Source organism: Sorex fumeus, unplaced genomic scaffold (genome assembly GCF_029834395.1).
Source record: "Sorex fumeus unplaced genomic scaffold, SorFum_2.1 ptg000072l, whole genome shotgun sequence".
In the NCBI taxonomy this organism is placed as follows: domain Eukaryota; kingdom Metazoa; phylum Chordata; class Mammalia; order Eulipotyphla; family Soricidae; genus Sorex; species Sorex fumeus.
The window spans coordinates 63,782,225-63,796,594 of NW_026606129.1; the positions used below are offsets into that span (position 1 = coordinate 63,782,225).

The 14,370-nt window shown below is 39.8% G+C and overlaps 1 protein-coding gene across 9 annotated transcripts in view; it reads right to left on the reverse strand.

Moving 5' to 3' along the window:
- CADPS (calcium dependent secretion activator) overlaps positions 1-14,370 on the reverse strand; it is a 550,520-nt gene that overhangs the window by 397,166 nt on the left and 138,984 nt on the right. For all 9 annotated transcript variants that reach the window (XM_056129049.1, XM_056129048.1, XM_056129052.1 and 6 more), the window contains exon 3: positions 7,192-7,524. In XM_056129049.1, the coding sequence (XP_055985024.1) occupies positions 7,192-7,524 (333 nt within the window). The remainder of the gene's footprint in view (positions 1-7,191; positions 7,525-14,370) is intronic.

A 14,370-nucleotide genomic window follows, 5' to 3' on the forward strand; every position in this document is an offset into this window, starting at 1 on the left:
TTTCTGACTCATTTCGCTTAACATGATATTTTACATGTAGTACCACTTGTATGTAAATTTCATACCCAAGAGTGGCTGAGATTAATACCAGGAGGTTTGCTCCATGGCTTGGAGGCCAGCCACACATGCTAGGGGAAAAGGGAGCTGAGATAGAGAAGGGAGCACCAAATAGACGGTGTTGGGAGGATCCTCCCAGGATGGGAGAAGCATGCTGAAAGTAGACTATAGACCAAACATGATTGTCACCCATTGCCTCTTTTGCAAACCACAACACCCAATAAGAGAGAGAGAACAAAAGGGAATGCCCTGCCACAGAGGCAGGGTGGGATGGGGGTATGGGGGGTGGGAAGGATGCTGGGACCCGTGGTGGTGGAAAATGGGCACTGGTGGAGGGATGGGTATTTGATCATTGTATAATTGAAACCCAAGCACAAAAATTTGTAGGTCTACAATTGTACCTCACGGTATTTCACTAATAAAAATTAAAAAAAAAAAGAAATAGAGCCTGACCATTGAAGCAAAGTCTCAGTCATCAGATCTACTGAATACTTCTGGTTTAGGAAAAGCTGTGTTCTCACATGGAGATTAAAGACACTGTAATGAGGTATGGATATAACCCAGTAACCCAGGTCACAGCTGAAAGTCTGATAATTTGAGGTTTCTCTTCAGAGTCTAATAAACTATCTGAAAAGCTGCCAAGTGCTAATCAAGTCCAAGAAAGCTAGCACTGTAATGAAGTAAGCACATCCTAAAAGGCTGCATTGATGTTCGGAGGAAAGAAAATAAAATGTTATGAAAACTGGTAGTTCCATAATAATAGGGAACACACTATAAATGCAAAGGTACTGATAGATTGGAAAATTATAGTCTATGTGCCTCTCTCTAGTTAAATGTTCCAGATCATGCAAATAAATCTCTAGAAATGAAGACAATATAAGTGATAGCACTGCACTGTCCTCCTGTTTTTCATCGATTTGCTCGAGTGGGCAGCAGTAATGTCTCCATGTGAGACTTGTTGCTACTGTGTTTGGCACATCGAATACATCATGGGTAACTTGCCAGGCTTTGTCTTGTGGACAAGATACTCTTGGTAGCTTGCTGGGCTCTCCCAGAGGGATGGAGGAATCAAACCCGGGTTGGCCGTGTGCAATGCAAACACCGTACTGCTGTGCTATTGCTCCAGCCCAATATATAAGTGACACAAAAGAGAATGTAAGCTTTTGAATGCATGTCTGTTTTCTTCCTTCTGCCCAGCAGATGGAAATAAGGGCTATGAGAAGTTTAGAATTGCACCGATGGAGGGTGAAGTAATAGTATAGCAGGTGAGGTGGTTGCCTTGCAAGTGGCCAACCTAGGTTCGATTCCCAGCATACCATTTGGTCCCCTGAGCACCGTCAGGAGTAATTCCTGAGTGCAAAGCCAGGAGTAACCCCTGTGCATCACTGGGTGTGACCCAAAAAGAAAAAAAAAGAATTGCTCAGGTGGATTCCAGGAACTCTGAGTGAGGTCAGTAACAACACAACTAAAAATACCATTCACAAGAGCAGAACTGAAACACAGAGGAAGATTCGGCTCATCTCACACAGTCCTTTGAAAATTAGGTTATTTCCCTAAGAAAATCTCATTTACACTAAAAGGTATTATAAAGGTGCAGGTTTCCCTAAGAATACCTTATAGTGTTTTTTTGATGGAAATTGTTTATATACTTTGAAGAGAGGAAATGGAGGATGATAGGCAGAGGCATAAAGACCAGCAGATACCTGGTATAGGGCTTCAGTATACATTTATAAAAAAATACAAATTCTCCTGTATTTTGTGAGAATTTGTATTTTTTATAAATATTTTAAGTACCAGAGCATCATAATCGTAATCACCATCTTCATTCTCTTTGCATTTTTTTGAACATAGAAAAAAATTCATCTTCAAAAAGATGTAAGTCTTTGACATAGTTTCATTTCTCACAGAATGTAACCGCTTCACAAAAAGGTTATCCTTTGCTCTTTGAATTAGGTTTAGAATGCAACTCAAATAGCAGTATATGCACATGTATTTGTTCCCCCAAGAGTCTAGATAAATATAAATAATATATAATAATAGATCTTAATCAATTTATATTGATTACTATGTTTGAGTATAAGTAAACTCTTCTCATAGAACCAGGCATTCTCAAAATTGATTCAAAATGCTAGGGGAAAAGGCAGCTCAGATAGAGAAGGGAGCACCAAATAAAGGGTGCTGGGAGGATCCTCCCAGGATGGGAGATGCACTCTGAAAGTAGACTAGAGACCGAACATGATTGCCACTCAATGCCTCCTTTGCAAACTACAGCGCCCAAAAGGAGAAACAGAACAAAAGGAAATGCCCTGCCACAGAGGCAGGGTGGGATGGGGTGGGGGGAATGGGGGGTGGGAAGGATACTGGGATCCGTGGTGGTGGAAAATGGGCACTGATGGAGGGATGGGTACTCAATCATTATATAATTGAAACCCAAGCACAAAAATTTGTAAGTCTACAACTGTACCTCATGGTGTTTCACTAATAAAAATTTAAAAATAAATAAATAAATAAAAACTTGTGGGAACTCTTTAAAAAAATAAAACAAAATGTGCAGTTGGAGACATTGATTAAGCCCTTTACTCTTCAAAATATGTTTTAATAGTCACGGTTCACGTTGCAATAGGCAACTGATATGTAAATGATAAAATCACTCTTTGATAGATGCCATTTCTCATTGGAGATGAAAATTGCTGTTACTGGCAGAACCTCATAAAAAGATATCACAAGAACCTCCAGGAAGCAGCACCAGAAATCAGATTACGGCCTCTCCTAGGATATGATATGCTTAAGAAGAAAACATTATGTATATTTCTGGTTTTGGAAGCATACTGATACTGTTTTGTCTCATTAGGAGAAGGTCCAGAGAACACAAAATAAAAACACAAACCATTTAAACAAGATACTGTTCAAGGAGGGCTAAAATGACTGTTGTATGATTTTAGCTTCTGCATCTTTACTCCTGTGAATTGGTAAGAGTTCTAGGAATATAATCCATAAGGAAATGAGTGACGATAATTTTTGAAATGACTGCAGGTGAGAAAACTACAGGGCCAGCCTTAGGCCTTGTGGGTAGGGGGAGGGAGTGCTTAGTTCTATGTCACCAGCCTTATTATGTCAGAAAACTAGTCACCATTGTTACTTGGAGAGTTTTTCTTTATATATATGTACATATATATAATATATATATATTATATATATATTATATTGGAGGTTTGGTCACAGTCAGGGATGGAACCTAGGTAGGCAGAATGCTAGACAAATGTTCTCCCTGATGTCTGGTACCTGTTATCACTCCATCATTATTTTGACAGTTTCTTTGTTGAGATGTTAATATTTGTTTCCATTTGCAAACTATATGCTTAAGCAATGCAGTTGGAAACATGGAAAGCACATATGAAGACCATGAAAGTCAACAACAAAAAGGACACGAAAAGTAAGTATGGTTAAATTTTTGTCAAGCAGTACTTATTTCATAAAATATTACCCTTTCATCTGGTATAAGTCCTGAAATAAATTACAATATAAATTTAAATTAGACTGACTTTCCCTGAGTAATATCAATGAACATTTTCCCATGTGGTAAGTAATATCTCCAACTATTTTACTGACTGATGAGTATTCTCTCATAGGGTCAAATGAAAATCTAATAATCTCCTACTACTGGGAAATAAGGTCTCCTCCATTTTTTTCACTGACATATAAAAATGTAATAATCATATCTTGGATTCAACACTCTTGACAGCCTTGTATTTACTTACAACAAATTCTTAGAGAAGAAAAGCTAGTAAAAATTTTCTCTATTTTACAAAGTTTGGCTGAAAATAAATCAGTCTACAGAAAAACAAATTTCAATGATAAGTCACAAGAATACTTTCTAGAATATTAATGATGATCATTATCAATGCTAACTTTTAAGAAATACTTTTACAGTTTACCAATATACTTAATGTGACTCAGATTATTAAAACCAAGGAACCTAAAAGTAACTATGTAATTAGAATTAATTTGTATTTTTTCTTCTGTAAATTAGATTCATATGCTCTTTGTCCTAATTTTTAATCATGCACAGTTGGACTTAAGTATGGAGTATAGGCCGTAAGGAAGTATCCTGTTTCACAAACATTTTCCTTTGCATATCTTATAATTTTCTTTAATCTAGGCAGATTATCATCATTCTTTTGGAAAGAGCATATTGTATTTATTTTGTAATTAATAGAAAATGCATTAAGGTCATGAGGAGAATTAATTTTTAGGGGCAAACAATAAGATATATTTTCACCACTTACCATTATTAAGTTTAAAACAAGGACAGAAATAGTAAAGTGAAGGATTAATTCTAATCATTGATGAATAATTACAAAATTCATTAATGCTAATATTTGAGCAAGAAGATAAAATATGCAAAATAAGTTTCTGTAGTAAAAAAATATTATTACTTAGAGTTCAGTTGAGCATTCTGTATTTAGGAATGAGCAACTAGGTATGCAATTTTGAAACATTTTTATAATCCTGGTAGGCTTTAAATAAATATTTAAATAAAAATAAATTTATGCATTAATGTTACAGTGAAATTTTTGAGTCAGATTAAATGGATGAAGAGATGAGTTAAAATTATTTGCCTTTCCTAATTTATTTATTCATAGTGAGGTCCACTGTATACCAGGAAGTTGTTTCATGTAACGGGAATACTAGCAATAAAGCTAAGATTAACTTTCATGCTCGTAAAACTAATATCTGGTGAAGGATGCATAGAGAGAGTGACATAGAAAATAAATAAGTAAAAAGTAAAGTAAAGGCCCTCCCGTTGATCATCGATTTGCTCGAGCGGGCCCAGTAACGTCTCCATTGGAGACTTTGTTGTTACTGTGTTTGGCATATGGAATACGTCACGGGGAGCTTGCCAGGCTCTGCCGTGGGGGCGAGATACTCTCGGTAGCTTGCAGGGCTCTCCGAGAGGGGCGGAGGAATTGAACTTGGGTCGGCCGTGTTGGCTGCGTGCAAGGCAAACGCCCTACCGCTGTGCTATCTGAAAAAAAAAACATGATCAAGAAACGGAAAAGTGAAAATTAGTATGTGGCAGATGGAATAATGGTATGGTGTGAGGCAAGGGAGAACTTCAGGTGGTGTAGTCCTGAAAGTTATGCCAGTGATGAAATGGCCTTGGCATAGAGCCTTCTAACTGAATAACTGAATAAAGAGCAAATGCAAGACTCAGAATGAATATGATAGGAAAAGAGGCCCATGCAATGGAAAGTAAACAGAGCAGCTCTGGTTCATGCAGTGCATCAAGCCTTAGTGAGTAATTAGGACCTTCTTTCAAAGTGGAATGGAATGTTACCGGAAGATTTTAGACATTAGAGAGCATGATCCAATTGATGTTTTCCGAAGAGCACCCCAGCTGTCCTTGGGTGGGAGCATTATCCTGGGGCAAGAGTGGAGGCTGGGTTAGTATTTGGACAATAGTTATCAGGTAAGGAATGCTGGTCCCTTGAACTGGGAGGTGATCAGAGGCATAGAAAAAAAAACAAACTTCATGATTGCCTACAATAGAAAGGTTAGGCTTGAAATGAAGAACAATAGGTCATGCATATAGCCCCTGATCCAGGGAAAGAGCCACCTAATTTAGGCCAGCCCCAGCAGTGCCTCAGCCCTCTCAGATCCACGCAGATACTCATTTTGGGTATGCTATACTCAGGTGCTTGGAAACTTTCTATAAAACTTTAACTACTATGTATGATCAATTGCCATATCCATTTGTTTACTCAACAGAGGAAGCACAGGTCCTTCAACTAGGAAGGCACTTCAATTTTAAAGTCAAAGCAACCATTTTTTAAAGGAAAAAAATTATTTTTTTCATACTTTTGACACATAGGAGCTAGGTCTTACATAGGGCTAACTTCCCTGTTCTATACAACCATGGTATCTTGTACCCATGTGAACTTTATGGGTTCACAAAAACATTTTTTGGTTATAAGAAAAAGAGTAATAATTTAGCCTGAATAATCTTCAGCTGTTATAAAGAAGTCATAAAATCCAATTTGGGGGAGGATCCCAAGTTGTACTTAGTAGGTGCAAGGGCCGTTTCTGATGATACTTGGCCAACTGGATTAGACATCTCAATGACTGTCTCTTTGAAGTGCTAGGGAAGTGCTGTTTGGTGCCAGTGGTGTTCCATGATCCAACAGGACTCCATCTGGTGTTGCTTAAGGCTCAGTGCAGTACTGGCAACCAAATTCTGGTCCTTAAATATGCAAAGAATGCAGCCTCACTCTTGAGCTACTTCCCCAACCCAAAAATATAATTTCCAAGCATGCTCTGTTTTAAAATTTCAAAGTGAGCTGGCTTCTCCCCCAGCATGTGCGGCTGGCCTCCAAGCCATGGAGTGAATCTCCTGGTACTTATCTTGGCTATTCTTGGTTGTTAGTTTCCCATTTTGTTACTTTGCGATAGCACAGCGGGTAGGGCGTTCGCCTTACACGCGGCCAACATGGCCGACCCGAGTTCGATTCCTCCGCCCCTCTCGGAGAGCCCGGCAAGCTACCGAGAGTATTTGATATGCCAGACACAGTAACAACAAAGTCTCCAATGGAGATGTTACTGGGCCCGCTCGAGCAAATCGACGATCAACGGGAGGGCCTTTACCTTTACCTTTACCTTTTGTTACTTTATATTCCCCAGATGGGAGCACCAAGCAAAGGGTGTTGGGAGGATCCTCGCAGGATGAGAGATGCAAGCTGACAGTAGACTATAGACTGAACATGATTGCCACTCAATGCCTCTTTTGCAAAACACATCACCCAAAATGAGAGAGAGAACAAAAAGGAATGTCCTGCCACAGGGGTGAGGTGGGAGGGATGCTGGAAGCATTGGAGGTGGGGAATGGGCACTGGTGGAGGGATGGGTACTCAATTATTGTACAACTAAAACCCAAGCATGAAAGTTTGTAAGTCTACAACTGTACCTCATGGTGTTTCATTAATAAAAATAAAAATAAATAAATAAAACACAATAATTATTTTCTAAAAATAAAATAAAATTTCAAAGTGGTTCTTGAAGACAACGATGCTTTAGACACACAATCATGCTACAGCCCTGTTCACCCATAGCCCTGGGACCCTGGGTGATGCATCTTACCTGGCAAGCATTGTAGAGGAGCTGATGCTCAAATTTCTTAATCCCTAGAATGTTCTGGAACATCTCATAGAGTTGTTCTTTGCTCAGAATCAGCTCTGAAGCTGCGCTGGCTGTCATCCGGGCCTGCTGCTTCCTGGGATCCTCTTCCCCACGATAGATGGCATCAAATTTGGCCATCCAGGAACTCAGCACAGTTTCCTTGCTGAGGCCATCGATCTCAGGCAAGCTGCGCACCCTCTTCTCGATGTGCTTCTTGAAGACTTCCCGAGAGTCATTGGCCGAGCAGCCTCCGCTCTGCACCATGCGGGCCACCCGGTCACTCTTCAGGAACACCTGACCAGGGGCAAGAAAGAAGATATTACAAGTAGGGCCAGATGTGTGTTCCCTGAGGCTGGAGGCTAGACCACACCCTCTCAGTAGGTCCCTGTGTGAGTTGTTCCCCATTTAACATTTCCTAGGAGTAAGGATGAAAGAATTCACTTACAGCTCTGACTTTTGTACCCAAGTCTGGAAAATGAGATTCCTCAGTGACCCAGTTGTTCAAATACCTAAATGAGGCAGCAACATCTTGAAAGGCAACATATAGTTGGAACTCTAAATTCAGAGTGCCAGGGCTAGAGAGAGAGTAGAGCAGGTAGGACACTTTTCTTACAAGCAACTGACTGAAGTTCAATCCTTAGCACCATATATGGTCCTCCAGCAATGCCAGGAGTAATCCCTGAGCACCACTGGGTGTACATCAAACACCATCACCACCACCACCACCAATAAAAACATTTTACCTTGAATCTTTCTCTTCGATTTAGTAACTATTTCTTTGTGCCACGATAAAATAGGACTAAGCTAACCTCTTTGTGCCACCGTAAAATAGGACTAAGAGTCTATAAAAAAATTATTGAAAATGAGGATTGAGTCAATGAATGAAAAATATTAAAATAATGGCCCACATTCGGGCTAAGTGTTGTTTTGTGGAACTATTATCAGATTTTTGCATGTCAAGTACCTGGCATTACATCTGCCACATAGCAATGGAATGTGAATATCTATACTTACTTATAATCTCTCATTGACACTACAATTTGAATTAAGCAAGTAATTCTTTCTCATACTCTCCGAAAATTCAGTCAACATCACTTCCCTTTTACGAAAGATCTACAATGGTAACTGTTTTGGCAAACCAAAAGATATCCAAAGAGACTTTCACTTTTACAACAAGAGGTGAAAAGCAAGAAAGAAGAATGTTCTGATTTGCTTGACTATCATAAGCCCTCCGGAGTCAGCATATTCCCCAACAAGAGTGGCCTCACCAAGTCCCTTCCCCGGAAATGACTTTCTGCAAGTTTTGCATTAGTGTCATACAAGTTTTGTATCAGTGATATTATTCATATCCTCCTCTCACTAACGTGTTTGTGTTATTTTAGGTTTTATACTCCATTTGACATGATTTGGTAGGTTATTTTTCAGGTCTTGGCACACTCAAAAATATTTCCATAAAGATATGCCAAGTAAAAGCAATTACTTCTTTGCTTTTTGCCACTTTGGCTTAAGAAAGTTCTCAGAGGAAAGTTCTTTTGGATGGTGGGGGAGCGTTGAATGTATGTGACGCCCATGTCCCTCAAAGATGTGTAAATTCCATGTGTTAGAGACCATGTCTTCTTTGTTCCCCAGTGTCACTTGGAACTACAGAGTCTGGCGGTTGGACAGTAAATGATAAGGCCAGCATCATGAGCAGTCCATTCTGTAGCTGGTAAAGAGAAAGTCTCCAGAGAAGAGAAGGGAACTGCTCTTGGTAAAACAAACTGGGTAACAATGAATATTGGAGCTCTGATTTGACATGGTTCTTTCCTTCCCTATGTGTCTGATGTACCTGGTGAAGAACTCTGGGATCGTTTTGCTGGTGCTACTGTGTCCTGGGACCAAGTGATCCATGAAGAGTATTTGACAATCGTTTCAGTTCCCAACATCGAGTAGCTTATGCAAGCTACATGGTTCCAAGGTGTAATACAGGGCAGTGAAGCTTCACTTCCTATTCACAGAGAGGAAATATCTGACACTTTCGAGCTGTGTTCTGGTCACACTTCAGAAGGTACATGAATGTACTTCCAGAAGCAGAATATACATTCACTTCACTGTCAGATTTACGGAAATGCCCATGTTGTCCCTGAGAAATGTTACTTGGGGGGCATCTTATTGCTTCCTATTTCACCTGAGAGGAGAAATGTCAGAAAGGTAGCCTCCATTTATCTTTGGTTTACTGAACTAATTTTGGAAGAAGGAGAGCTGAAGGTTGGTGCCCCAGGTTAGAAATCACAGCCAATTTTCTGGACCAGAAAATTGGCACTCAGTTATGATTTTAGACTTCATTTAAAAATCATGACTAAGGGTGGATGTTGGCGGGGGGGAAGGAACCAGGAGGCAATGGTAGAGGGATCTTGTAATACCAGTATAATAACCTTATGTCCGTAAAACAACAAAGATATTGTAAACTACAAAATCTCAATAAAAATATCAATTAGAGTTTAAGAAATCAATTACACAAAAACAAAGTTTGCATTGAATCTTCAGGCCCAAGGAACCTTAAAGAGCTAAAGAACTCATCTGAATATATGTAATGCTTAATCATAGGTCTTAGATCTCAAAGAACAAGAAAATTTTGAGGCAGAGAGAACTTTTGGACAGGCAGAATAGTTCTGTGGCAGAAGCTTAGATCACTAGCTCAGTAACTTGATATGTGACCTTGACTGAGTCACTTCTCTCTGGTTCTCTAGTTTCTTATCTGAACACACAGAGAGGTGAAGTATAAAAGTTTGGGGGTGGTCCTTTGACTGAAATGTTTCATACTCCTCTTCATGCGCCCATTAATCCCATTTGTGGGTGCCCCTAGGTGGAAGGAGCTGGGCCAAGTGCCAGAAATCAGTGGGAGCAGAACAGATGCGAATTCAGTCCTTATGCTTTCACAGCACCAACTTAATTATCTCATAAAACTTCATTGCAATTTGGGTAAAGTGGAGTCAAGGGCAAGTACACAGCCCCCCAGGGTGCCCATTGCCAAGAATCACCCAATAGGCAGCCAAGAGAGTCTTCCTGGATGAAAATGAGTTTGAGATGATATGTAAAAGGTGGATAGGTGAAGAGAGTGTCAAAGAGTATTAAAGAGATCGTCAAAGAGTATTTTGGAGAAAAGAGACAACACATATAATGACGTGATTATCTCAGGATATAGCTCTCAGCTATGGCTGGAGCGATAGCACAGCGGGTAGGGCGTCTGCCTTGCACGCAGCCAACATGGCCGACCCGAGTTCGATTCCTCCTCCCCTCTCGGAGAGCCCGGCAAGCTACCGAGAGTATTCGATATGCCAGACACAGTAACAACAAAGTCTCCAATGGAGACGTTACTGGGCCCGCTCGAGCAAATCGATGATCAACGGGAGGGCCTTTACTTACTTTACTTACTTACTATAAATAACCAAGGTGGCTGTGGTGTGAGGGGTGGGGGGAGGACTGATGTAAACTGGGCAGGAAAAACTCAGATGGCCAAAGATATGACAGGTACATAAAGGATGCTGGTCTTTCTTTGAAGAACACTGACTGAGAAGCCAATGAAGGATTTAAGATGGGATGTGGCACAATTATATTCATATTCTCTGGCTTTTATGAGGGAAATAGGCCTGAAGGTAGATAAGAGAACAGCCACTTGTCATCTGTTTTGTGGTTCTTTAGGTTGGTGCCATGGAGAAAGCACCTGCAGGAATAAGGGTGAGAGGATGAGGATGCAAAAGAATTAGCTCTGTTGTCAACACCACTGAGCATTAGAGGTGGCTTTAAAACAATCAATCAACAGCGAAGCCATGTTTGTCTCCTCATCTATTTATACCATTATTTCACAAACCTGGAGCAGGCCCCAGTGAAAAGTCTTAGCTCCAAAAAGTCTCAGCTCCACTTTTTTCTCTCCAAAGCCCTTCTATAGATGCCTTTTATCATTAGTCTTTATGACTATTTGGTTAATATCCAAATTTCCAGCTACCAGTGTTCTACAAAGTGAGACTTATAGCCCCTTGGGAGAAACTGGAACAATCCAATAGGTAGCAGTACTTTTGATACAATTTTGAGTGTGTGTGTGGGGGGGGAGGGGCAATGTTCTATTTATTTGCTTAAAAAGGTATATGCAAAGAGAAAATAATTGATTTTTTTTTCTGAAAAGAACCTCAGAGTTGGATTATACATAGCTTGAGGGTAGGAATTCCATCTGTTTTTTTTTCTCCTTTTCTTTCAAATGCCTAAGTCAGTGCCTGGCACATTATATCATGAATAAACGAACAACACATACAAAGCAGAAGCCTTACTGAGACTATATCTAGATGGGGTCAGGAAGACATAGGGAAAATAAACAAGTTCAATGTATTGGTCTCTCAAAACAACTGACTGAGGCTACATTTTCTATGGGTCATTATTAATAGGGGTAAGAAATGAAGTTGTTGGCATTCTGATCACAGTTGGCATCAATAACATACAGTGTGACACTGGATTTCATAGCACCTGTTTAACATAGTCGCTTCCTGTACATAATAACTACTCAGTAAATATCTGTTGACCTTCTCATGTATGACCCTACCCAAGTCACTTAACCTCTGTCAACCTTAATCTTACTCTCTATCGCACAGAGATAATTCAGCAAGCTTGCCTTGACATGGATTAAACTCTAAGAACTTTGAAAACAAAGAAGGCTCTATCTGTATAACTGCTAGGGACCGAAATTAGGGCAGATGATTGGACTGTCAAGAGTGTAGAGGAAGGAGACTAAAGATGGGGGAAAAAGCAAAGGTGAGATGCCCAGAGGTAAGACAGACATGGGAAGAGAAGACAGCAACAGAAAATGATTTTTTCACGCACATCATCTATCTTAGGTGTCTCGGTCTGTTAAGTGGGAAACGGGCCTGGTGCAGCCCCACCTGCAGTCAATACTATGGAGTCCCTTCTCTAAAACAACCCTGCAGCTCAGAATCTCTCCCTGATGTTTTACTTTCTGCTTTTTGGGATGTTTGTTTCAACAGATATCAACCCCCAGCACTGTTCTATGCAGCACACCCATAATTCCTCCCTATTCTTCCACTAATTTCCTTTCAGACAGGCCATAATGGAAGATGGAAGATAAACAAATAAATACAGTATGGTGGAGGGCCGTTTATTCAGTGACTCTATCTCATCCATCAGTCCTTTCCTCCACCGCCAGAACCAAGCAGCCGACAGCCTCCCGGTCATTTCAGAAACACACAGCATGTCAGCCCTTATTGATGATCTGTGGAATGCGGGATGCTAGCCTTGCACTTATTTTCTTGCTGAGAAACAATACAAACCCATTCTTGCCATTCTTGCTCTTATAAAAGCAAGTCACTGAAACATAAGTAAGAAAAAGACCTAAATGTTTACAATATTTTTAAAAAATTATACAAAAAGTTGGTTCCTACTAATGAATGCCATTGAGATAAAGGGAAAAACAGGCTCTAGGCTTGTTTCAGATAACCTGGGTTCAAATCCAATCTCTACCACTGTTAATTTGGACACTTGAGTAAGTTACTAAAACGAAGATTTGTAATGTCATGGTGTTGGGGGTTAAGAGTGGGGGCATGCTGGGATGGATCTATTACTGGGATGGAGAACATCATAGGTAATCAAACACTGTACTGATGATAGTATGTCATATGCATGGCTCCTGCAAAAGTAAAAGGGATATTGAAAACCACTATATGACATTTTAAAGCTACTGATTTATGACTACCTATTTAAATGAGTCACTAATATTTTGTAGCAATTTTCATCCTAATATGGAAATTAAACTATTTTCTTTATACATATAGATACACCAAAAATCCTTGAAAAGATATATAGGAAAAATTTAATAGTGCTTATCTAGGATGATATTTATTGTTGCTTTTCTAACCATTTTCCTCTTTTGGGAAGGGGACAAACACCTGTGTCTGTACTTAAGGGGCCTAGAGGTATCAGGGATCAAACCAGCTAGGAACTTTCCACATTCACATACAAAGTATGTGCGCAGTCCATTAAGCTATCTCTCTGATCTCTCTAACCATTTTCAGTTAGACTTCTTCTGCATAAGCTATTTTATAATTGGTATGTTTGTTTTCATAATCACTTCAAACACCTTTCACCAGGTAGAAAAAAACCCATATTTTTTACCTTCATTATCATGTACATTTGATTTTCATGCTGAGTGAAGTAATTCAAAAGGAGAAGGACAGAGAGAATGATCTCTCTCCTCTGTGGGATATAAAGAAACATAGTATGGGAATAATAAATACCCACAAGCAACAGAACCTGAGAACTGGTGTTTGGTTGGAAGCTACCATGGGCTCAGGAAGCCCAAGTAAGGGAAGAACTCAGGGGAGAGGAGACACTGGGACAGTGGTGGAGGGAAGTGGACAGCGTGGATCAAACATGCATGGAATCCTACCATTAGCAGTATTGTAGACCTCGGTGTCTAAAACTTGTTTTCAAATGTACATCTTTTTTTTGTTAACTAAAAAGATTATTTTTTTTTAAAAAAATAGATACAAGGCCAGCACCCTATCTGTTGTACTGTCTCTGTGTCCCACAAGGATGATTGTAAATAGAATATGCATTTTTTTTGCTTTTAAAAGATATATATTTGGTTTATAATTAATCACACCTGTGAGGCCGCAGAGACAATACAGCAGGTAGGGCATTTGCTTTGCACACAGCTGACCTGCTTTCATCCCTGGCATCCCGTGTGATCCCCTGAGCACTGCCAGCAATCATTCCTGAATGCAGAGCCAGGAGTAACCGCTCAGCATTATCAGGTATGACCTCAAAACAAAAAACAAGGCCATAAGCAAATGAACCACACTTGAAATTATGTATTATTATAATGAAAGTTTACATTAGTATCGGGGCACACCTGGTTGTGCTTAGTGGTTATTCCTAGCTCTGTGCCCGGAAGTGACGCCTGATAGTGTCAGGATTATGACCTTTGAAATCACATGCACAGCAAGTGCCTTTTTTTTTGTACTCTCTCTGATCCCTATTAACATTTTAAATCAGATAATATATCTTTGCATCATAAATTCTGTGTCCTAAAGAAGAGATCCAGGGCAATCTTGGAGAAGTAGATACGGGAATATAGTCAAAGGAGGTGGCAATGGG